This window comes from Electrophorus electricus, chromosome 4, assembly GCF_041902795.1.
Source record: "Electrophorus electricus isolate QZ-2024a chromosome 4, ASM4190279v1, whole genome shotgun sequence".
Classification (NCBI taxonomy): domain Eukaryota; kingdom Metazoa; phylum Chordata; class Actinopteri; order Gymnotiformes; family Gymnotidae; genus Electrophorus; species Electrophorus electricus.
The window spans coordinates 13,970,001-13,995,000 of record NC_137500.1 but is presented as its reverse complement, the minus strand read 5'-3'; the positions used below and the strand labels follow the sequence as shown (position 1 = coordinate 13,995,000).

General features: G+C 44.5%; 1 protein-coding gene across 1 annotated transcript in view; it reads right to left on the bottom strand.

The window, feature by feature from the left end:
* Positions 1–25,000, bottom strand: part of cacna2d1a (calcium channel, voltage-dependent, alpha 2/delta subunit 1a) — an 81,377-nt gene that overhangs the window by 6,766 nt on the left and 49,611 nt on the right. Inside the window, exons 11-36 of the mRNA XM_081712536.1 lie at positions 23,727–23,885; positions 23,243–23,347; positions 23,070–23,148; positions 22,924–22,973; positions 22,130–22,219; positions 21,914–22,006; positions 21,663–21,749; positions 21,098–21,172; positions 20,443–20,514; positions 18,447–18,518; positions 18,095–18,156; positions 17,634–17,710; positions 13,026–13,086; positions 12,749–12,846; positions 7,037–7,118; positions 6,662–6,727; positions 6,064–6,176; positions 5,536–5,607; positions 5,319–5,386; positions 4,955–4,993; positions 4,458–4,529; positions 3,204–3,356; positions 2,421–2,473; positions 1,797–1,852; positions 434–551; positions 157–269 (exon numbers count right to left, since the gene is read on the bottom strand). Coding sequence (XP_081568662.1) covers positions 157–269; positions 434–551; positions 1,797–1,852; positions 2,421–2,473; positions 3,204–3,356; positions 4,458–4,529; positions 4,955–4,993; positions 5,319–5,386; positions 5,536–5,607; positions 6,064–6,176; positions 6,662–6,727; positions 7,037–7,118; positions 12,749–12,846; positions 13,026–13,086; positions 17,634–17,710; positions 18,095–18,156; positions 18,447–18,518; positions 20,443–20,514; positions 21,098–21,172; positions 21,663–21,749; positions 21,914–22,006; positions 22,130–22,219; positions 22,924–22,973; positions 23,070–23,148; positions 23,243–23,347; positions 23,727–23,885 — 2,185 coding nt within the window. The remainder of the gene's footprint in view (positions 1–156; positions 270–433; positions 552–1,796; positions 1,853–2,420; positions 2,474–3,203; positions 3,357–4,457; positions 4,530–4,954; positions 4,994–5,318; positions 5,387–5,535; positions 5,608–6,063; positions 6,177–6,661; positions 6,728–7,036; positions 7,119–12,748; positions 12,847–13,025; positions 13,087–17,633; positions 17,711–18,094; positions 18,157–18,446; positions 18,519–20,442; positions 20,515–21,097; positions 21,173–21,662; positions 21,750–21,913; positions 22,007–22,129; positions 22,220–22,923; positions 22,974–23,069; positions 23,149–23,242; positions 23,348–23,726; positions 23,886–25,000) is intronic.

The window sequence follows — 25,000 nt, the reverse complement described above, 5'->3', positions numbered from 1 at the left end:
GGGCTGGGCCAAGAATTAGGCAGCGACTGGATCATCAGTTTTTTCTAAGAACTGTGTGTGTGTGTGTGTGTGTGTGTGTGAGAGAGAGAGACAGAGAGAGAGAGAGAGAGAGAGAGAGAGAGAGAGAGAGAGAGAGAGAGAGAAAGTGCAGGATACAGGGCTGTTCAGCCTGGATGAGAGGTGTGAAGTTACATGTTGTGCAGCTCTCCTTAGCATCTACAATGATTAATACCAGATTGGTCTTCCATAGCTTCTCTGCAATGTACTGCCTGAAGACGCAAGCGATCACATTGATGGAAACACACACACACACACACACACATACACACACAATTTTTTTTTCCTTAAAGAGGAGTATGATCTGCACTCTCATGCCAACAGTCAAATTCCCTACATTCCTGTATTCATCTGTGTGTGTGAAATGCATTCTTACCTGGAGCAGTTAGCACATTCTAGGTTTCCCTTGAAACTTCGATCTTCGTTCATAAAGAAGTACTGAGTTTGCTCAAAAATGCAGCTTTCTTTTTCAGAGATGTCCTCATCTGGCTCCACTGTGCACCAGAGTGTTTGGAGTACAGTGATTACTCATAACACTTAACTGACATTCAAAAACCTTTTAGCTTTACACAGTGGGCATCTGGTTTAGTGGCGTTAAACTGTTTGGGAGGGCCTTTGTCAGAAATATTATTTTGCCAGCATCTAGAAGAAGGTCTGGGACATAAAGCACATCTCAACCCGTCCTCTTGTCTGAAGCTTCTTTCCCTTCCCATGAACACACATCCGGGGGAGTACGGGGGGACGGCTGTCCTAGCCTGAACACATCCGGGGGAGTACGGGGGGACGGCTGTCCTAGCCTGAACACATCCGGGGGAGTACGGGGGGACGGCTGTCCTAGCCTGAACACATCCGGGGGAGTACGGGGGGACGGCTGTCCTAGCCTGAACACATCCGGGGGAGTACGGGGGGATGGCTGTCCTAGCCTGAACACACATCCTTACATCAGCACAAACATTCCCACACGTTGACAAACATGCCCGCACAGACACATCTATACAAGACATTCACAGACATTGCTGATTGCTCACATACGCACACTGAACAGTCTCATCTGTCTTTAATTTGCAATGACATTTTCTTCTCCAGAGAGTTTTTCATATATTCATCAGTTATTTATGACTCCCTGAGAATTGATACAAGGAACTTGGTGTTCACACACACACACACTCAGACACACACACACACACACAAACTGTTCTGTCTCCTCTTCACTTTCATGTTTCTTCTACCCTCAGTCATCCATTGATCCATATGTATGTTTACTCACTATCGCTTCTCTTGTTGGAATCATTGTTGGTGTGATTGTCGTGTTGTTGTGTTTGTAATAGGCATGACATCATGTTTATTATCTTAAAATGTCCATGCTGGTATATCTGTCCACCCCCACCTGTTTATATGCAAAACAATTCCCAGTGAATTTATGTGGTTTCTCTTTGTTGATCTAGCGATTATGCTATAATTGTATGACATCACTTATAAATAAAATAATAAACTCCCCGTGATGATGTCGAAGTTCACCAAAGTGCACCACTGCGTCCATTCACGTGGCTGCCGTCCAACCTGACAGCGTCACAAACAATCACATCTGGCATTTCAGAACGGCTCAACCAAGAATGCACGGCCGTAGATTTTTCGTTCCATAATTTAATGTTACGTCGCCCCTTTGGTAGCACTGGATCACAGACACACATCTACCAAGCAGCTATGCCCCTAATCACTTCCAGAGACTGGGTTCTTACCTGCTTCCAGGAAACTGGGAAAGGTTAGGCTAACAAACAGCTGCTGCAGTATCGACCTGGAAATCAAAACAATGCCGCAGATCGTCTCAGACAATAACAGGCGGAGGGCTCACATGTTGAACATTTGACTCATACAACAGCAGAAGCAAATGCGCCAAAATAACCGATCTTTGCTAAGAAGTCTAAGAAGTATATAGGGAATTCATTTACAGTCAAACAGTAACTAACATTAATCGCAGGAAATATGGAGATATGTATGGGATATATATGAGTAAAAAAAGGTTAAAGGTGCTGTGAGTGATTTACTATTTACTATTAAAATATTTTCTGTGACAATCAAAGGCCTCAACACCCTCCAGTGCTTACAGCAGTGTGAATGAAAATCAGGAAGCCTCCCTACGAGGAGGCGGTCCTCCCTGCCTGTCAGTTAAGTGTGCATGGGGGCGCCTTTGAAGAGAGGTTTGAATTGCGGGTAGGGGTTGACAGCGGGGCTAATGGAGCCTTTAAGTGTGACGGGAGCTGACATGAGCTGTGGAATCAGCTACAGTAGCTTTAAAGAGGTTAAGGGGGTGCGCATTCTCCATCCATGCACAGGCCCTGATTTCAGACGAGCTCTTCACTCACCAGGCTGCTGCAGAGGCCCACCAACCAACGTTGAGTATATCCGCTATGGTGGGCTGTAAGGGATAAGAGCGAAAGAACGATTACTCTACGATCCAAGGCACACGGCGCTGGGCCTCCACAGGGCAACCTTCGCTCGGGCTGCCTTCTTCATCTCGGAAAGCCGGCCACCCTGAACGGCAGAGCGCGTTCTCCCCGGTCAGACAGAGAAAGCTGCTCTAGGCACCAGTGTCGCCTCACAGACGGGGAAAGATGAGAAGCAAGCAAAGCGCCCCGGGCTCCGTTGGCAGCCTGGTGTGTCGATTCAGGCCTGGGGCGGCGTGTTCAGGATGGTTTAGTTGTGCTGCTAGACTGACCCGTACGTTTTGAGCCAAAAGGAAATCAAAGGGCGGCTGTGGGCCGCTCCTATTAGCTCATTATGGCAGGCTCGGGCGCTTTATGACCGTCCGGCGTTTCCAGGGCAGCCTGAGACGAGGCTTGTGAGTGTGCGGTTACTTTTAGCAGGCCAAGTCGTGTGACTTGCATGACACAGGTAGCAGATACGGTGCCATAAAGTTAAAGGCATTTAGATTTTTTTAAAAAAGGAGCAAACATCGCAAGAGACACGTCCATTGTTGAGGAACAGGCTTCCCCCCTTTTTAAAGCTGCCGGAGGGCATAAGCAATCAAACACCGATCGGGTGTCCTCCGGGGTCTTTAAACGAAAGCCGCTCCCAGGCCTGCGATGTTAGACTCTGCTTTGTGTCGTTTGTAAGGATAGTGGCTGTAAAGGTCAGTACATACTCACCACGTAGATGGATCTGGTGCCTGCAGCTGCTTTGACTTCCTTGGACGGGTCGCACACTGACTGATAATCATAGGTTTTCGTGAAGGAGAACAGAGATTCATTCAGCAAGCTGGTCATCAGGTTGGGGTCGATCACACCGAAAAACTGGCCAATCTGATCAGAGGTAAAGCATGTGGCTGAAGTTAAAGCACACGGCTGAAGTTAAACCCAGCATTAAAATTTGAACTGAACTTATAGCATGGGAAATATGGCCTTTAGCTGGTTAAAATCAGAGATGATTGTCTACAAGATTCAAAGTCCTTCTATGAAAACAAACAGTTCCTGGCATAAATAACAACTGTTACATTATTCTAATCTCACCCCTAACCCAAAATGCACAACAAATATAACACCCCACTCTTAACTGTGTGCACACTAAAGTGGAAGGCAATACTTGACTGTAGCCATACAGCAGTGTGAAAATTTGAAAGGTGTCAGGGCTCAGTGGAGATCACGCGGATCTAGGCTAATCTCATTAACACTGCTGACTACATTACCATAAACTAAACTGACGGAAGAGTTGTCTTTGAGCCACGAAAATCTCTTCAGGAGTGGCAAAGTGCATGTGTGTGTGTGTGTGTGTGTGTGTGTGTGTGTGTGTGTGTGTGTGTGTGTGTGTGTGTGTGTGTGCACATGTGTGTGAGTATGTAAGAAGAGGAAAAACTCCCCTAGCCTTCTATTATTCTGGTTACCGTAAAGAACACAATGAATACTTACAACTCAGGCTCAGAAGAAACCATGTCCTGTCGGCAATGACGTGTGTGTGTGTGTGTGTGTGTGTGTGTGGCTACAAGTCCATAGGAAGCATAAATCTGAGTTTGTATAAAGTACACTCTTCTCACTCACTCTAAGTAACAACAGTCCTAACGAATGCGCAGTGAGTCCCAGCATCAGTCAGGGACCCCTGGAGAGGCCGTCTCCAGCGAGAGAGAGCGAGCCGGGTTAAAACCAGATCAGGCCTGCTTACCCCAGGCCCGGTGATTTATCCAGCACACGCTCTGCTCTGGTGGGCTGGACTGGGTGCACGTACCTCGGGCCCAGTGATTTATACCGTGCACACTCCGCTCTGATGGGCCTCCCCGGCTAAAGCCAAACCACAAACATTTACTCTGCTTCAGCAAGGGGCCCGGAGCAAGGCCAGCAGGGGGGTGGAGGGAGGTGTGTTATGACTGACAAGCGAGGAAGTTGCTCTCATTGGAGGGAAGCGACAACAACCTTGTCGATGTAGTGATCCTGATTGGCCATGACCAGGAATCCTCCGTCGTCCAGGAGCACGCAGTCAATGTTCTGTGCGGGGCAGAGGGAAAAGGGAGGAGGTCGTGGGCAAACACCAGGGCTACAGGCAAAAGGAGGCACACGTGAAACCCGGGTCACGCAGTGAGAAGAAATGGCAGAAGTGTAAGCGGAAAGAAATGGACAGAATTCCGAGTCATCTAACCTTTTTTTCAGCCCCAGATCTCATCATTAAAGAATACTGCAATTCTCACAGGATATTTGGTATTCACTAAGTAAACTGGACAGAAAAATATATAGCTAGCTGATCGATGCAAGATGTAATGCACCACAACACATGCTGTACACAAATGGCATAAATATTACACACTGAAGGACACAGTGTTTCATGTGCGCTCTCTCTTCAGGATTTGTTCTCTTTCCCGCTAAAGGAAACTGAGTTTACACTTAGAATGTAATTAAGCAACGTAAAATCTCACCTGATCGTTTCTTTTGCAGCCACAGATTTCGTCATTACACTGTCAAAAACAGACATAGCTTGACAAAAGCCTCGACATCGATAAATTGTGACTCCACATCGAAATAGCCTGATGTGAATATCCACGAATATATTTAACTAGTATATCTTCTGCATAACTGTTTACTGAACTCTATTAATTCATTATCATATATTTGGGGATTATGGAATTACAGAACTCTTAACAGGCAGAGAATCAATACTCCAGGGACACCTAGGGAGTCTTTTAGGTAATGCACAGGAACCAGAGGAGGGAAACGTGAGACGCTTTAGTGACGCTAGTGGACCTCAGAGTGGGCGTGGCTGAACGCCTGTGATGTACTCACATTGGATTTTTCCGTAGCGTTGGTGAAGCTTTCCATCCAGCCTTTGACGTCCAGTTTCACGCCGACCACTAGAACGAGTAACAGCAGCGGTCAGTACATCCTGTGGGGTCTTCGTGGAAGATTGATGCTTCACGTAGCGCACTTTTCTGAAAGCACCTAACCCATATGGGTGCGTAGCAGTCCATCTGCCAACCATCCTGCCACACAACAGCCTTACCTGCAGGCTTCAGATGCACTCCATTGATGGTGAGGTTCACTGCCTTGCTCACTAAAATGGAATCGCTGCTCCCTATCACAGTGAGAATGTTCTTTAAAATCAGTCAGGATTGTATGATTGTACGACATGCACAGATACGTTTAGCACATGCACACGGTGACCTGTGAATCACTGACTTCTTCTCCAAATAGTTTCCAAGTTCCTACAAAACTGGCTTAATACACACTGGAAGATATAATGACAAGGCTTTTATTCCAGAAACTACTCTGGCGATTGTATAGACTAGATTGGATTAGAATCTAGCCTTTTCTGTCCTGATCTACATCATTAATATCACCAAGTGCATGACATTAGTTTTAAGATGGTAAATTTATAAATTGGTTTTCAGAATACACACATACAATGTATACTCAACTACCCAGATGATTAATACACACACACACACACACACACACACACACAAAACACAACACACAACACACACAGCACCCAGCACACACACACACACACACACACACTCAGACGTACGGGTTGCATTGTCCGGTAAAGGTGGTGTAAAGATGTAAACATCATTATCCAGACTTCTCTTGTAGGCACTGGACTCATATGTCTCAGGATTCTCACTCCATTCTGGACCAGCACTGGAGAAGAAACCCAGGCACATTAATGTGTGTGCACAGACACACACACACACACACACACACACACACACACACACACACACACACACACACACACACACACACACACACACACACACACACACACACACACACACACACACACACATACATACATATATATATATATATATATATATAGCCCTATGTATTGACGATATCCAGACACGGCCATTTCTTTCCATTTGGAAACTTCACCACTAACTAAACACTCCACCATCTCTGCGTGTTAAACATGCATACAAACATAATTCCTTTTTTCCTGTTTAAGCTCAAGTGGAAAAACTAAATCATGGCACTATAAAAATGACATTTGGGTTGTTTACTTTAAACTAGTAAACTGTTTGAGTGTGAAGTTTGAGTGTGTTTACTCCATAAACCCATTTCAATCAAACGTATGAAACTGAATGAATATGGAAGTGTAAACAGTGCAAGCGGTCTCATACCTGGCAGGGTAGACTCTAGTGATGCCGCCATCTGTGGCCACGAACTTAGCACTGATTCTCTCATTCCTACACAACACAGCAGGAGGCTTCAGACTCAACAAGAAAAAATGTGAACTACTCTTTCCATCGAGAGAATACGATCGATTTGCATCTGAAGATAGACGACACGAACTTAAACAGTGGGATTTCTATGATTTATATTTCTATGTTTCACTAATATTAGTGTGTGTGTGTGTGTGTGTGTGTGTGTGTGTTTGTGTGCGTGTGTGTGTGTGTGTGTGTTTGTGTGTGTGTGTGTGTGTGTGTGTGCATGTGTGTGTGTGTGTGTGTGTGTGTGTGTGTGTGTGAGTCCGTGTGTGCGTTAGCATGACTCACAGATTCTGTCCACTCCAATATTTCACCATTTCAGAGGTGATGCCTGCATCCAGTAACAGCCGGTTTACCAGATCCACATTACCTAACCGCACATAGCAGTGAAGTCAAAATCATACAGTAATGACAGAAACATCACAGAACATGTGTAGCTTTGTGTTTGGTTGCACGTGCTCTATAGCTGTAAGGCTGTGTTGACACAGCAGCATTATGCTCTCTGTCTCATAGCATACGTGTCTTTCCCAGAGAGTCTCCTCATAATCCTGACTACAGTACATATCTGCCTCTATTTCACCAAGCCTTGGGGTTGACTGTAGCCTGTGCAAAGACCTGCCCAGATCACACTAATGAGAACAAGCCCCAGATCCTGACCTCTGATGGAGTTACACAGGAGTCAGCGAGGGGTAGGAGTTCATAAAAGAAAGAGACGCTGACAAACAGAGCAGGAAAAAGTAATGTGTAGATTAATTCCCAGAGACGGGGAACATGTCTGCATTGGACAGCTGGATATAAGCGCAAAAACCCATCAAAGGAGCAGCTCTTTTTCTTTCTTCTCCTGGAGTGTGTTCGGAGCGCTTTGAACGCTCTAAACATGCTGCAGTTCATTAATGCGACGACCAGGGGTAACTCCTTTATGACACGCCACACACACTTCAGAGGGGGCAGCTGGTGTAACACTTTACTCCCGAAGTTGTGTGCTTTTCATTAGGGCCTTATTGAAGGCAGCCCAGGAATTCACTTCGTTTCAAATAGTCTTCACCACGGCCAACACCACCAAGATCATACAAAACAATTATGAGGAGGGGGGACCTCGGTGACAAATCTTTACAAAGCGTTTTAAATGGATGTGTTTTTGTACGAGCAATTTTGCCATTACGGTGTAGGCGTTAAAGGTGAGTTACGCCTGGGTCAGTGGTTAAGAGGGCACACTTAAGAGAAAGCGATTTTGAGGCGCAAATGTTTCTACGATGATAAATAAGGGCAGGACAACACACCCTCCACACACGGCTCAGGGTCCCCTGCGGGACTGTCGGGATGTTTGAAATAGCAATCAGCTCCGTGAACGGCTGCTTTTGCTGTGCTACATTTCGAAGGGGGTCAACGGCACACGTTGCGCTACATTTCGAAGGGCGTCGAGCCCCACTCACTGCGGCCCCGCCTGCCCGCCACACCCTCCCCGTTCACTACTCCCATCTCTCGCCTTCTCTCTCTGGCATGTCCTGCTTTCTCTCACTCACACAGGGTAATTGGAACTGGTCGGGCGTGCAGGTACAAGGGGTGTCGCGCGCTCCCCCACGCACCCAACACATGCAGCGGACCGAGTGATTAGGGCACCTCCAGTGTTCAGATCAAAGAGGTCCAGAAAGGGGGGGGACAGGATCCAGCTCTGCAACAGTCAGCCGGAGAGCAATAAATCGAGCTTCATATCGACTGGAATACATTCGCTTAAAAATGACCTTGGGAGACGTCCCTGTTTGGCCATTTCGAGCAAAAGCCACATTTAATCAGGTGGGGAAAAGGTCGAGGAGGTCAGAGTGCCCTCGGAGCAAATAAATGCCCTGTTTCAGGCCAGAGGAGCAGTGCTCAAAAGAAGAAGCAAAACAATGTCCCTTTTTCAGTTATTATCTGGAAGCCAAACCAGCAACTTAAGATGTTCACCTCAGAGTATGAAAGGAATATTCCAGGGTGGGGGGTTGTGGCAATGAGAGGATTAGTCCAGCTGAACTGGGTGCAAATGAATGTGATGCAGTTGCTCAATTACAAAGTAAAGTTAACAAAGCCTTAGAAAACTGTAAGAAAAAATGTTTGAAACAGTTTCGCTTATCAAAAGTTACATTACTCAGTTTCTCTGCTTTATAGTTGCTCCTTTACTGACATCACAGACACGGTGAACAGAGAAGTTCTACACACACACACACACACAAACACACACACACACACACATTGTGTGCTATCTGCCCAGTGCCACCTTAGGAACAGAGGTTTGGATGCACTTGTGGTATCCCTCATAACTGACACCACGTGTGCATGTATGTTCCATTTTAATTTTAATAAAGATTATAAAACCATGTTCAAATGTTCAACAATGTTCAATTATATTACACCTTTTAGGAGTTATTCGTCATATCACCAAACACCCGTAGAGAAATCATAACAGCACGCAAAAAAAGAAGAGCTGGTTTGAGGAATACATACATTTATTGTGTGTATCGGGGTGAGAATGTTGCAGAAGATATTATACCCAGGAGCTATTAGACATTATACCCTTTCTTCCAAATAATGAACTTCATTTTTACCCATGCACAGACGCAGAAAGTCCTCTGGCAGGTAAATATTCCCCAGTCTAACTCAGACTTGCAGACTTAGCGTGCATGTTTCTGAGGAGGAGCACAGGGCTGGAGGGCTGTGTAATTGTGCCATTCACACAGGCCAGAGGTATTCAGATCACAGTTCTCGAGGACCAGGTCCTCCAGATTTTCACCCTCCCTTTGTCTAGGAGTCGGGTCAAAGTGGCCAACCATTCACATGAATCATTTAATCAATTGCATGGAATTACAAAATCCAGGACTGGAGTTGGATTGGAGGTCCAGATTGAAATACTATTGATCTAGGCCACGGGGGAGGGTAATGCACACTTTTGGCAAACTTCTAGAGAGCTGAACAAGGTCTCATTTTTGACTTCCTCAACACGTCAGGATGAGAGCGCTTCTTCTGGCGTGACATCGTATTCTGCCCCGCCTGTTCAGGGGAGGGAATATGTGCACGAGACTCAACGTTGGCAATGAAGCGGTGTGAAATGATTTTCCATTATCATTATGACTGCCAACTTAAGGTTAGCAGCCGGCGACTGTGCAGATGACCGAAACAAAGATAGCGAGACGCAATTAACGTGGCTCTGAAGGCCACACACTTACACCCAGATGACGGATTTGACCGAGTGAAATGACGTTCAAAGCTCCGAACAGCTGACCTGTCACTGGCGGGACAATGCAAGGAAGATGAGATTTATGACTGATGGTCAGCTTCAACAGTGATCGGCCTGCCATATGTGTAATTCTAAAATTTCTGATATGCAAAAACAAGCGCCTGGAGCTCCTACTTGATTTGCGCGTGTCATGATTCGGTGTCAGCCAACGTTCCAACGCAATAGGCTTGCCATCTCGTGGACGAACTGCACCCGGGCTCGATGACATATGTGCCGACAGCACAACTACTGAAGCACTGCAGCAGAGGTGGGCTTGTCAGAAGCGCTTTCCACTTATTAAATGCATATGATGTTCTTTCCATGAGCGCTGGCGCTGTGGGCCAGTCACATCACTGTAGTTTGGGATGAACTAGGACAGATGCTACGTCATGCTCAGAGACCACCGTAGGGCTTGAACAGCATGAGGCAGTGGCACGAGATGCACATTCCCTGTCTTTGCAGGGTCGGGTTTAACGCCGGGCAGGAGACCACCGCTCTTATTCTCTCCATGACCCGATGGGGGCGCTGTTCATGTTCGCACAGGGTATGGTGCCAGATGAGGTAATCGACGACCAGCTCACGGGAAAACCCGGTAAAGGGCTCCGGCTTTGGAATCCCACGGGGCATCCGAAGGACGGCACGTCGTCCCACGGGAGACGTGAATGCATGTTTTGATGATATAACAATACTGACAGTTCTGGCATCAGGCGTGTCAGAGATGTTCTCATAGGCTGATGAGGTCTGAGGAGGGCGTTGTTAAGTGCATAGGGCGTGGATGGGGTCAGACCATAGCTATATCACATCCATTTTTGCTGCAGCTACCATATCTGAGACCCATTCAATGGCCTCCTGCATAAGGGGACACAGCGACACACATAAGGGGACACACAGTGTTGTCATGTGCTCCAATCATTGATGACTTCGTCCTTTATTGCAGTTATCACTTGTCTTTGAGCCCAAATGTTTGGATGTACTGACTTATCCAAACATGTGGTAAGCAACAGGAAAGCTGCCTAGAGTGTTGCAGTTAAAAACCTCCTAGTACACAGAGAGTTCTGGAGCTTCATACTGTAATGGTTGAGCACCAGTTTCAAGAAGGACATTGCCAAGTTTGAAGCAAACTGTGTGTCAAAAGTCTTAATGACTTGATCTCCAAAAGTCACAAGGTTAACTATTCTGTAATAGTCAATCTGAACATCGGGGTCAATACGAGGTGCAAGAATGAGTGGTAGCACGTTGCACTCTGCCCCATTACTTTACATAATGGCTGCTCGGAGTAGCAGTCGAGTTTGGGAAGACCCCCACCCCTCCTTTTTTTCTCGATGTCCACACTTTCACAGTAGAGCAAGTCAATGGATTGTGGAGATTTCGCTGTTTCCACCTCATTAATTCTCTGTCTGCAGGCCCTCTGCACGAAGACAGAGTCAGCGCTCACCCAGTCTGTTTGGTCCACCTCCAGCATCTGGACAAGTGATTCCTTTTACGGACAAATGATTCTTTTTACCACAGAAGTTGCAGGACATTTATATCAAGGGGCTAATGCCCAGAGCAATTACAACATTATGAGAAGAGGAGGGAGAATTCAGTGCTTTATTACTTGTGCAATGTGTTAAGGCTAATAGATGGTTCCGATGTGAGATGTTGTTCTCAGACCAAAGAACCACAGAGTGTTTTATCATGTACTCCATATGCCGGCCAATCTCTGATGAGCTCATCGGTTAGAGTTCACACAGCTCCCTGCCAGCACTTTCGGACCTGACGGTTTCACTTGGTTTCTGGATAGCTATGTTAAATGTGTGCCTAAATGTGTGTCCAAAAATGATGACATTTTGACTGGCAAACATCGCATAATGTCCTGCTTTTAATAACCCAGGGTCCTCTGTCTTCATTTTCAGCAAAAGTCAAAGAAGGAATTTATTCAGGGCCTCTGAACTTGTGAGGGTTAGCAGCCTCAAACCTTTTTTTCAAGCTGGCTGATAAGCTTCAACTGCAGTACGCAACCCACTCGGGCTTAAACCACGGCACTTGTCAGCAATGTTTTCATCAAAATCAAGTGGTTAAATGTGTGTGCAGTCCAAGTGCCGTGACCCCCGAGCTTCTGTCGCCAAGCAGACGTGTGCAAAAAAGAAGACTGCAAATGGCTTAGCGGTGAACTGTACTGCATTCTAATCTGATGCACAACCAAATTACTGATACCACATTAACCGCATTCCAAATCCCACCTTTTCAAAATCTGATTTGTAAATTATGATGGAAATCTGTAGTAATGTTTGCAAGTGCTGTGACAATGCTTAATTTTCACACAGAGATATCGTATAACCTTAGGTCATGTGACCATTGCTCTGGATTCAAAAGTTGGATAAACCTCTATTTAAAATACAACTACTGTCTCTCAAGACATTTTTTATGTAATGTCTGCAGTTTTGAATTTGCCTTGTATACTCATTTTTCTTTTCAGATTCTTGCAGAATACAGCAACTAACTTTAAACCCCCCCATGTGTATTTTTAAAAAAATAGGTTTCCGTTCTTACTGAAACTATTGTCCATGGTAATCAACTTAAAAACAACAACAACAGTCCTTTATGTGGTACAAAGGACTCATAAGGCTGGAGTAGAATTTTAGAATCCTTCTGGGCTACATGACCATTTCTAAATGACTTTTATTCAAATAAGTACAAGTCCTTTCCTTGTGTGGAAGTGATGTGTGATGAGTAATGTAGCCTGGCAAAACAGCCATCTGTCCACTCACACGATGGATTGTTGGGCGTGTTTCGGTCGATGTACTCATTGAACTCGATAAGGAACTCCGTGTTGTTACTCCGCGGTTTCAGATCCTTGCAGTATTCTCTGCGATACAAAAAACAGGAGAGAGAGGTTATGTCGCACAGCACTGCTGACACAGGCATCTCCAAGATCCGCCTTAATGAGAGTATCTCATGAGCTTGCTCTGAGATTTACATACGTCATGAAGGCTGATGGAATCTCATAGATCTGTGTGTGTGTGTGTGTAGATCAACTTTACTGACCTGGGAGCTATGAAGGTGTATCCGTACTCCTCAAACATATCCACTTGTAGGCTTTCAGAGACTGGGGAGGAGAATAAATAAATCAGGCCCATGATCAAGACATTCTAAAACGCTGGCTGCGTCTGACGTAGCCTGCTACATACTACTGGTGTAGTATTGGGCCCCAAACCAGTATGCCGTATGCAGTATGCAGTAGGCTATTTCGACCGCGGTCACCGACCGTGGGGCTAGTGTTTTGCCGCTGCTGGAAATGCTAAATGTGTGCATTTGAAGTGCCGTGCTGAGACGCGCGTACCCCAGCACGTCCTGGTAGACGGACAGGCTGACGCAGTGCAGTCTTTTAGACGGCGCCGGTGCGAGATTAAGCTCTAGTACCGTTTGGATCGCAGCACGTTACACGTCTGTAATGTGTGAATGTGAGAAGAACAAGGGCAGAGAAGGAAAAACAAATACTTGCCAGCTTCTGGAGGGTCAGATCCCACGGAAAGAGGAGACAGGGGCAGGAGCAATCGACAAGGGGTGGGAGGAAGGGGGTAAAACCAAAGTCACCAATACTTTATTCACAGAGCAAGCCTGGAATAAAACGATTGCATTCTGAGCAAAAGGTGTTCGCACAGCACATACAGGGGAAGAAAACAAGGAGAACCTTAAATGTGGAATACTAGTCCCACAGAGCTATAGTCACAGTAATGTGGAATACTAGTCCCTCAGAGCTATAGTCACAGTAATGTGGAATACTAGTCCCACAGAGCTATAGTTACAGTAATGTGGAATACTAGTCCCACAGAGCTATAGTCACAGTAATGTGGAATACTAGTCCCTCAGAGCTATAGTCACAGTAATGTGGAATACTAGTCCCTCAGAGCTATAGTTACAGTAATGTGGAATACTAGTCCCACAGAGCTATAGTTACAGTAATGTGGAATACTAGTCCCACAGAGCTATAGTTACAGTAATGTGGAATACTAGTCCCTCAGAGCTATAGTTACAGTAATGTGGAATACTAGTCCCTCAGAGCTATAGTCACAGTAATGTGGAATACTAGTCCCTCAGAGCTATAGTTACAGTAATGTGGAATACTAGTCCCACAGAGCTATAGTTACAGTAATGTGGAATACTAGTCCCACAGAGCTATAGTTACAGTAATGTGGAATACTAGTCCCTCAGAGCTATAGTTACAGTAATGTGGAATACTAGTCCCTCAGAGCTATAGTCACAGTAATGTGGAATACTAGTCCCTCAGAGCTATAGTCACAGTAATGTGGAATACTAGTCCCACAGAGCTATAGTTACAGTAATGTGGAATACTAGTCCCACAGAGCTATAGTTACAGTAATGTGGAATACTAGTCTCTCAGAGCTATAGTTACAGTAATGTGGAATACTAGTCTCTCAGAGCTATAGTTACAGTAATGTGGAATACTAGTCCCTCAGAGCTATAGTTACAGTAATGTGGAATACTAGTCCCACAGAGCTATAGTCACAGTAATGTGGAATACTAGTCTCTCAGAGCTATAGTCACAGTAATGTGGAATACTAGTCCCTCAGAGCTATAGTTACAGTAATGTGGAATACTAGTCTCTCAGAGCTATAGTCACAGTAATGTGGAATACTAGTCCCTCAGAGCTATAGTTACAGTAATGTGGAATACTAGTCCCTCAGAGCTATAGTCACAGTAATGTGGAATACTAGTCTCTCAGAGCTATAGTTACAGTAATGTGGAATACTAGTCCCTCAGAGCTATAGTCACAGTAATGTGGAATACTAGTCCCTCAGAGCTATAGTCACAGTAATGTGGAATACTAGTCCCACAGAGCTATAGTCACAGTAATGTGGAATACTAGTCCCTCAGAGCTATAGTCACAGTAATGTGGAATACTAGTCCCTCAGAGCTATAGTTACAGTAATGTGGAATACTAGTCCCTCAGAGCTATAGTCACAGTAATGTGGAATACTAGTCTCTCAGAGCTATAGTCACAGTAATGTGGAATACTAGTCTCTCAGAGCTATAGTCACAGTAATGTGGAATACTAGTCCCACAGAGCTATAGTTACAGTAATGTGGAATACTAGTCCCTCAGAGCTATAGTTACAGTAATGTGGAATACTAGTCCCACAGAGCTATAGTCACAGTAATGTGGAATACTAGTCCCACAGAGCTATAGTCACAGTAATGTGGAATACTAGTCCCTCAGAGCTATAGTTACAGTAATGTGGAATACTAGTCCCTCAGAGCTATAGTCACAGTAATGTGGAATACTAGTCCCACAGAGCTATAGTCACAGTAATGTGGAATACTAGTCCCTCAGAGCTATAGTTACAGTAATGTGGAATACTAGTCCCTCAGAGCTATAGTTACAGTAATGTGGAATACTAGTCCCACAGAGCTATAGTTACAGTAATGTGGAATACTAGTCCCACAGAGCTATAGTCACAGTAATGTGGAATACTAGTCCCACAGAGCTATAGTTACAGTAATGTGGAATACTAGTCCCTCAGAGCTATAGTCACAGTAATGTGGAATACTAGTCCCACAGAGCTATAGTTACAGTAATGTGGAATACTAGTCCCTCAGAGCTATAGTTACAGTAATGTGGAATACTAGTCCCTCAGAGCTATAGTTACAGTAATGTGGAATACTAGTCCCTCAGAGCTATAGTTACAGTAATGTGGAATACTAGTCCCTCAGAGCTATAGTTACAGTAATGTGGAATACTAGTCCCACAGAGCTATAGTCACAGTAATGTGGAATACTAGTCCCTCAGAGCTATAGTTACAGTAATGTGGAATACTAGTCCCACAGAGCTATAGTTACAGTAATGTGGAATACTAGTCCCTCAGAGCTATAGTCACAGTAATGTGGAATACTAGTCCCTCAGAGCTATAGTCACAGTAATGTGGAATACTAGTCCCACAGAGCTATAGTTACAGTAATGTGGAATACTAGTCCCTCAGAGCTATAGTTACAGTAATGTGGAATACTAGTCCCTCAGAGCTATAGTTACAGTAATGTGGAATACTAGTCCCTCAGAGCTATAGTCACAGTAATGTGGAATACTAGTCCCTCAGAGCTATAGTTACAGTAATGTGGAATACTAGTCCCTCAGAGCTATAGTCACAGTAATGTGGAATACTAGTCCCTCAGAGCTATAGTTACAGTAATGTGGAATACTAGTCCCTCAGAGCTATAGTTACAGTAATGTGGAATACTAGTCCCTCAGAGCTATAGTCACAGTAATGTGGAATACTAGTCCCTCAGAGCTATAGTCACAGTAATGTGGAATACTAGAACCCCAGTGGTTGAATTAAAGTCCACACTGAGCAAGAGCAAAATATTAACTGTTGTAAGAAAGAGTTTTCTTTCAAATAACATTTTAGAAGAACTGAAAATATTTTTACAATACTTTCAAATAACATTTTGAGTGGCTTGAAACAGGTGATTAATGTTACCGTGAGACTTCTCTAGAGCTGAAGAGGTGTGTTCACAGGTTGAGAGACACATGCTGTGTATGGTACCAGATTTACATTTAGTGTGAGTTAACCAGTAAGGTGCTATGATAGAGGAGCATCAGGTGCTCTGTTAAAGTACACACACATTCACACACACACACTCATTCAAACCATGCAAACATTGCCAGAATGGCACTTGCTGAGCACGCCCATGCACGCATATATAGTTAACAGAAGCAGTGACAGGGAAATCAAACACACTCATACCTGGTGTCAATACTGAGGTATACCACAACTAGTGCAGCCAAAACTCAGTTAGTAAGGTGGCACTGGACAGATGGTACAGCATGCACATGCTGTGTGTGTGTGTGTGTGTGTGTGTGTGTGTGTGTGTGTCTGTGTGTGTGTGTGTGTGTGTGTGTGTGTGTGTGTGTGTGCATGTATTCATGTACTGGGTGATTATATGTGAATCTGACATCTGTATCAGAGTTCATGTTGGACAGCAAGGTACAAATGTTCGAGAGAGACAGAGAGAGCGAGAGAGCGCGAGAGAGAGCGAGAGAGAGAATGCAGAAAGGAAGGAGGAAAATACTTGCCAGACTGATTGGAGGGCTTCCAGGCTATGGACAGACAGGGAGGTACGGGGGAGGGGGAGGAGGGGAACAAACGAAGCGAGAAGGCCGAGGTGGGGTGCAAAAATAGGAAAGAACATAAGGGTTTAACCAATATTTTATTCAACCCCAGAAGCTTTGAATAAGAATATTGTATTGAAAATGAAAGGTTAAAGGGGACAGCTCTCTTACAGGAGGCCATTAAGTCTGCAGGCATTTGAGATTAATTTCTTATATCCCAAAGCCACATGAGAGAAGGAAGTGGGTAGGAGCAGAGGTGTATCTAAGAGCAAAGAGACCTTGAGGGTTTTATTGAATATCAATCTCATATGATGAACGCCTGAGGATGTAGACCACAACTGAGGAGCCACCTCGTTCCTCCACGATCTCCACGGGTTAAGAGCAGAGATTTCAAAGGGATGCGTTCTACGGTTGTGGGCCGGGGGCAGTGGGAAGTGACAAGAATGTGCTGCAGAATATCACTTCATTTGCATGGAAAGAAGCAAAAGGTCCAGAAGATATCATTTTTGGTGTACAGCAGCCACTTACATTTGGCCTGAGTAATGGTGTCTCCTATCCTAGCCTTGATGTAGTGAAGGCTATACTCCGGGAGCACTATCGCAAGGCTAGAGAGAGAGGGGGGGAGAGTGAGTGAGAGAGAGAGAGGGAGAGAGAGGGAGAGAGAGAGGAACAGGGGGAGGGAGATCAGATCAGTAGAGGAAGACAGAGCTGTGAGCAAAACAAACAAGCACACACGGTGGATGCATTCACACATTTAGAAACGGCTCCCTACTAGCTGTTCGTGGCAGAATTTTCAAATCTTTCTACGTAATTTATCTTTAGTGAAAATTCCTATTGCCGCCAAATAGCACCCTCTAGTGGCTACCTCCTAATTTCACATACTCTGGTCACTCATACTGTACACACACACACACACACACACACACACACACACACACACACACACACACACACACACACACACACACACAGAGACTCTGCCCCATTACCTATAATCAGTGGCATGGACTGGAGCCCAGGTGTATGTTCTCAGGCCTCTGTCTATATAACGCTGCAAAACAAAAGAACATAAGCTATAACTTTCCTACATCCAGTTCGGACATGCCCAAACCAGTCAGCCTCTCCAGTGATGGGCGTGCCACTGCTGTGTCTTTTGAGACACTAGCCACACCGCGCTACGACACACTATTCGCTTGAATTTACCAGTATGTCATGACCGTTAGCACATTAATACACCTTAATAACAGGTATGCTAGGATTCACTGGTGGCCCTCTGAATCGTGAATGAGGTTTCACCCAGTCTACTCAGAAGCCAGTCTAAGCAGTGTTGGGTAAGTTTACCTCATCTTGGGACTTCACCAGTGTGGGGAGTGTCTCGTTCCCTTTCTCTCCATCTATCATGTTCTTTCTGATCTACGCAGTGAAAGAAGAGAAGCGTGTCACTGGTCAGAAATAGGCAGGAGTTCATACTGTGGTTTCTGAAGGCTGAATCTTGGTGCCAGACTCTTTGTTGCCAAGCAGCAAAAGCGTCATAACTGTCAAGCGGCTATTTTTAAGGTTACCTGCTTGCTGAATATGACCTAGAGAACATTCACTTTTATGGCATTTAGCTGACGCTTTTATCAAAGGTGACTTACAGTCATAGCTGAATACAACCTGAGCAATTGATAGTTAAGGACCTTGCTCAGGGGACCAACTTGGTGGTGGTGGGACTTGAACCAGCAAACTTCAAATTACAAGTCAACCACTAGAGAACATATTGAAATGATAAAACACTTAATTTAGATACCTCAAATAGACTCCAAGCATTGGGTTTTTTTTGTTGCCCATTATAGACCCACCTCCCCATTATAGACCCATCTTCCCATTATAGGCCCACCTCCCCATTATAGACCCACCTCTCCATTATAGACCCACCTCCCCATTATAGACCCACCTCCCCATTATAGACCCATCTTCCCATTATAGGCCCACCTCCCCATTATAGACCCACCTCTCCATTATAGACCCACCTCCCCATTATAGGCCCACCTCCCCATTATAGACCCATCTCCCATTATAGACCCACCTCCCCATTATAGACCCATCTCCCCATTATAGGCCCATCTCCCCATTATAGACCCATCTCCCCATTATAGGCCCATCTCCCGATTATAGATCCACCTCCCCAGTATAGACCCATCTCCCATTATAGGCCCACCTCCCCATTATAGACCGACCACTCCATTATAGGCTCACCTCCCCATTATAGACCCACCTCCCCATTACAGACTGACCACTCCATTATAGGCCCATCTCCCCATTATAGGCCCACCTCCCCATTATAGACCCATCTCCCATTATAGACCAACCTCCCCATTATAGACCCATCTCCTCATTATAGGCTCATCTCCCCATTACAGACCCATCTCTCCATTATAGACCCACCTCCCCATTATAGACCCATCTCCCATTATAGGCCCACCTCCCCATTATAGACCAACCACTCCATTATAGGCCCACCTCCCCATTACAGACCCACCTCCCCATTATAGACCGACCACTCCATTATAGGCCCATCTCGCCATTATAGGCCCACCTCCCCATTATAGACCCATCTCCTCATTATAGGCTCATCTCCCCATTACAGACCCATCTCTCCATTATAGACCCACCTCCCCATTATAGACCCATCTCCCATTTATAGGCCCACCTCCACATTATAGACCCATCTCCCATTTATAGGCCCACCTCCACATTATAGACCCACCTCCCCATTATAGACCAACCTCTCCATTATAGGCCCATCTCCCCATTATAGGCCCACCTCCCCATTATAGGCCCACCTCCCCATTAGTTGGTTTACACCAAAACAAGCCTATGATGTATGCTCACTTTGTGTTAAACTTTATTTCATTTCAGTGAGCATAATAAACAAGATTAATAAGCATTACTACAGATTTACATCTTAATTTAAGAAGGGAAGTGAAATGCATATTCCCATTAAAATATTTACAAAAGAATGCAAAAAAGTGCACAGTTTAATACCTTAATCCAGTAAAATCTCCTCTTTAACCCTTAATCCAGTAAAATCCCCTCTTTAATCCTTAATCCAGTAAAATCCCCTCTTTAAACACATTAGAAGATGAAAGCCCACAAATTGAACTATCCTGGGCTCTGGTGCCATATTCAGATCACACATTCTTTTATTTTTCTAATCTATGAGCCAGCTACTAAACCACATTCTGTCATTTGAAAATATTTTGAAAACTGTGGAAAATATTTTGACACTGTAATTCTTTAAGTGCACATTTGTTGTAAGTGTGGATATCTACAGGAGCCATGAATGAAAGTTTACCTGCACTTTGATCTCATTCTCCAGCTCTGCGTCCAAAAAGTCCAGTGTTACCGGCTCCTGGAACTTGGGGTTCTGTTGGATGGTTCACAGAAAATGGTAGAGGTCCCACATGGTAAGTCTGCATGGCATGCACCTCGACACCATTTTAACACAATTCACTTTGGTTGATCCACTTTGGATCATTCAAGTTGGTTGGTTCACTCTGGTTTCCTGGCACAGGTCTGATAAACAATTCTTTCCAAGAGCTGTCCTGTAATGCTACATGGTTTACCTGCTGCTCCAATTATTGTAAATATTTGCCTGCTTAGGACAGCGTGTTGAGGATAAGCGGTGCAGCAAAAATAATCTGACCTTCTGGCGAAATATATAAACTGACTGAACTAAAGTGTGAGCTACGCGAGCAGTCAGTGCCGAAACGGCGTCGCATGGTCTGGTCATTCAGCATAACTGGAAGCCATAATGGTTTGGATCATAGTCACGTGGAAATGATCTGTTTGGTTTAGGAGAACTTTCCAAAGAAGGCCGATCTCAGAAGATCAGCCTATAAAAACTCCACTCACATTAGGCTAAGTACTGAGTGAAAGGGCAGAAAATAAATAATGAGAGAGAGAGAGAGAGAGAGAGAGAGAGAGAGAGAGAGTGTGTTCAGCAATACCTTTGGCTGAAGATTTGGATGAAGCAGGACATATCCATTGGGGTCGATGGCAAAATAATATCCATTCGGACCAAGCTTTCAAAGCAAGAGGGAGCAGGGAAAAGATGTGATAGAATATAATATAAAGCAAGAAAAGGCAAACTGCCATATGGCAGTACATAAAACAGCTATAGGGAAGTGCATAATACAGCTATGCACAAATGTAGGCCAGGTGAGAGACTACAAGAGAACAAAGCAGCCATAACACACACATGGCCTGGCGGTTCTTACTGTAGGAACTGCCAGATCTGAGCAGCATGTCACAGACACCTAGCACTACACTGGCTGTAATCCAATTAATTTTGGACATCGATTCCACCATTTTTTTTGTTTGTTTGTTTCCTTTAGAAGTGCCCTGTGCATTTGCACTGTATAAAGTACTTAGCATAATATCCTCACGTTATAAGTGCAAACATCAAATTATTCAACTGAATATGTGGGATCCAGTTTAGTACATTCAAACGCCTCGTTCCCCTTCCTGACGGTGTGGAACGTCAAGTAACTGTCAGCGTTTCTCCGGTCTTACAGTGAAGTGTGGAGTCAGCCTCTTAATGTCATCTAGCGACACATCGATGGCCATCACCCCCAGTATCAGTTGGTTCTCTCCACTGTCCTGTTTCAGAGGGAGAGGTAGTTGTCAAACAGCATTAGGTCACTATTCTGAGCTCGCGACTTACAAATACGCTGTGCTAGTTTATAGTTTAATTTACAGCTTCAAAGTGCTGTGCTGAGCTCCAGAGGTGCTAACAGGGAGCCACGCAGTGTGGTGTGCTGCACCTTGAGCTTGGCTTTGCCGGCCTTGTTCCTGTTTGTGTTAATGTATGTGTTGTTGAAGACCGGCATGGTTCCTGTGATGACCAGGCCCAGCTCCTGTGGAACAGCCGCATCAAGACTCGCTTAATTGCGTGCAGAGACGCACTCGATCATGGATAATCCCACAAAAATCTATTCAGATGAAAGGACAGGCAAAGACGTAGCGAGGAAGAGCGTTACCAGGGCGTCCAGGTAGACGTTGGTCCACTGCACCTTCTTGGCCTTTTGTTGTTCTTTCACCATGGGTCTCCCCAGCACATCCAGATACTCCTGCAAGAAGGGCAGGCAAAACACGATTCTTTTATACATACAAATTATATTAAATATAAGTTGTTTTTACTACATATTTACATTTACAGCATTTAGCTGACACTTTTATCCAAAGCAACTTACAATTATGACTGAACACAGTTTGTGCAATTGAGGGTTAAGGGCCTTGCACAGGGGCCCACAGTGGTAACTTGGGTTAGGGTTAGTAACAGGGCAGTGGTGGGGCTTGAACTGGCTACCTTCCAATTACAAGTTGAGTACCTGAGTACCTGAACTACCACTGCAATTATGCAAAAGGTTTTAAAGGTTTTAAAGAGGTTTTTTTTTTTTTTTTAATACTAATGATGTTAATGATAATTAAAGTTATGATAATGATAATTAGTTAGTAAAGTTTGGTCTGATAGTCTTGCTGCCAGTCTAGCGATTTGCACAGTACCGGCAAACGCGACTCAGCTGCATCTGTTTTGAGGGTGAAGCTCCCCCCCCGCTTCAGTAGTAAGGCAACACAAGTTCAAGCAATGTTCATGCAATGCAGCACAAGCACACTGCACAAGCACACTGCAGGGAAACCTCCCATCCACAAGCAGCCCGCTGGGTGAGCAAAGTAGCTGGTCGTCACAGCTGAAGCAGAACAGGAAGAGCAAGTCCAATCTCCTAGATGAGGTGTGTTCTGATTGGCCCGAGCCCAGCTGGTAAAATGTTACCTGAGTGTTAATCCTGATGGCTCCAATGGAGGGAATCTCATAGTAATACCCTTGAGAAAAATGATATTAAGTATATTTTAAGATCCAGGTTCCTAGATTGTATGAACATTAGCATACATTCATGAATGACTACAATATGACTATACCCTTATTTGTGCAAGCCATCCATCTGATAGGTTCCTTATCGTAATTGTGCTGGCCCACAGAGAATGTGAAAATGCGAATCTGAAAGGTTTAAATGTGACTGGGCGTTAAGAGTTATTCCCACCGAGGTCTTCTTAAAGCTGCATGCATGCACGTGTGTGGAGTACTCACACACCTTCCCATCATGGTTGTATTTTTCAAAGATCTCAGATGCTTTTTCCTCTCCTCCATCTGTGAAGAGCATGATGATCTTGTTGCAGTTTGCCCTCAACACATTCGACTGCAACACACACACACGCGCACACACGCACGCACGCACACACAAGCACACACACAAAATAAAAAATCCAAAAAGTAAATAAATATTTTATACACAACCCTGAACTTATTCCTACCACTAAGGTCCCTAACTAAGGTGTATAATAAAATAAGTTTGATGTAAAATTCTTATAGCCAGCAGATGGTGCTATCGACTCTATCATATATGTGATTGGTGCAGGCCATGATTGGTAGAGACTTCAGGGTCAACTGTAGTGCACTCTGACTCTGTAGGCATATCATGAACGATTCTGAACTATGTGATGCCAAAATGGAACTTAAGCGGTACAGTTGATCATATTAAGCTCGTTTGATGTGAGCGTGTGTGGCGGCGCACGGACCACAGACAACTGCTGGAAGGCCAGCTCAAAGCCTCCCTTGTAGTTGGTGATGCCGTTGGCTGTGATGCTCTGCACAGCTTTCTTGAGTATCTTCTTGTTGCGTACATTTGCTTGGACGAGGTTCTGGAAGCAGGCCGCCGGTTTGGCATCACTGCTGAACTGAGTAAACGGAATAACAGCGCTAATCAAAGCAGTTCTTATTGCCACAATAATAAAAATAGATGGTCATAATGCATGGACCAAATTATAGAAATGTGGCTCAGTATATCATTATATCAATAAGATTAGATTTGATTAAATTAGACCACCTTTGGTTTTCAGAGTAGCTTTTCTGTAGTAGTTTCCCAGTGTTTGATGGTGTTAAATTCGCAGGGAACCTAACCAGTCATCTCTTTCTATTAACATTCCGCTTCTGGGTTTTGGTCTATCTGTTTCTTTATTGTATTTATCTAAATGTAGTTTCTTATTACAAAACATTTTGTATCATAGAAACTTGTAGCGTTTTAATATTTTACGCGCCATTTTCTGAGCTTTTGGAACATTTTAGCAGCTTCAAAATATAGCGCACATCTCATGTGCCGTCTCTGATATAAGTCTGCTTTTTTACGTCTTTGATTTTTCAGTGAAATCCTGGGCATGTACACACACACACACACACACACACACACACACACACACACATTCATGACTGTGTGCATACACAAACATGTATGAAGGTGATCTTTAGAAGTGTTTTTGAGAACCAGTGATAATAGGGACATGTCCATGATGTCTAATCTAACCAGTTATTCTAATTTGATTAAGAGTTATCTGGACAGATGTAAAAACCTTTTTCTTACCCAGGCCAATCTCCCTCACAGTGAAGCATCTAGGGTAATTTGAGCTTGGTAACACGGATGAGGATAGGACAGGCTAGGGGTTTGACTGATTGACAGCTGACTAATGGTTGTGACATCAGCAGATTTGCACTCACACACCGACAAACTTCCATGCAGGGCCTTCCCATCATAAAGGTTTTCTACAGTATTTTGATGAATGACTTCATTAGTTCAGCCGAGAGTCCTCTGGCTCAGTGCCAGTGGTGCACTTACGATGCTACGGACTGATTTTATCAGCAGTAAGGTAGGGTCTCATTGCTGAACTTACATCATATAGTACAGCCTGAAAACTAATCACAGAAATTGAAACAGAAATCAAATTGTAACGTAGATGTATACCCCCCATCTCCCCTTAACACACACACACACACACACAAACTCACACACTCTCAGTCC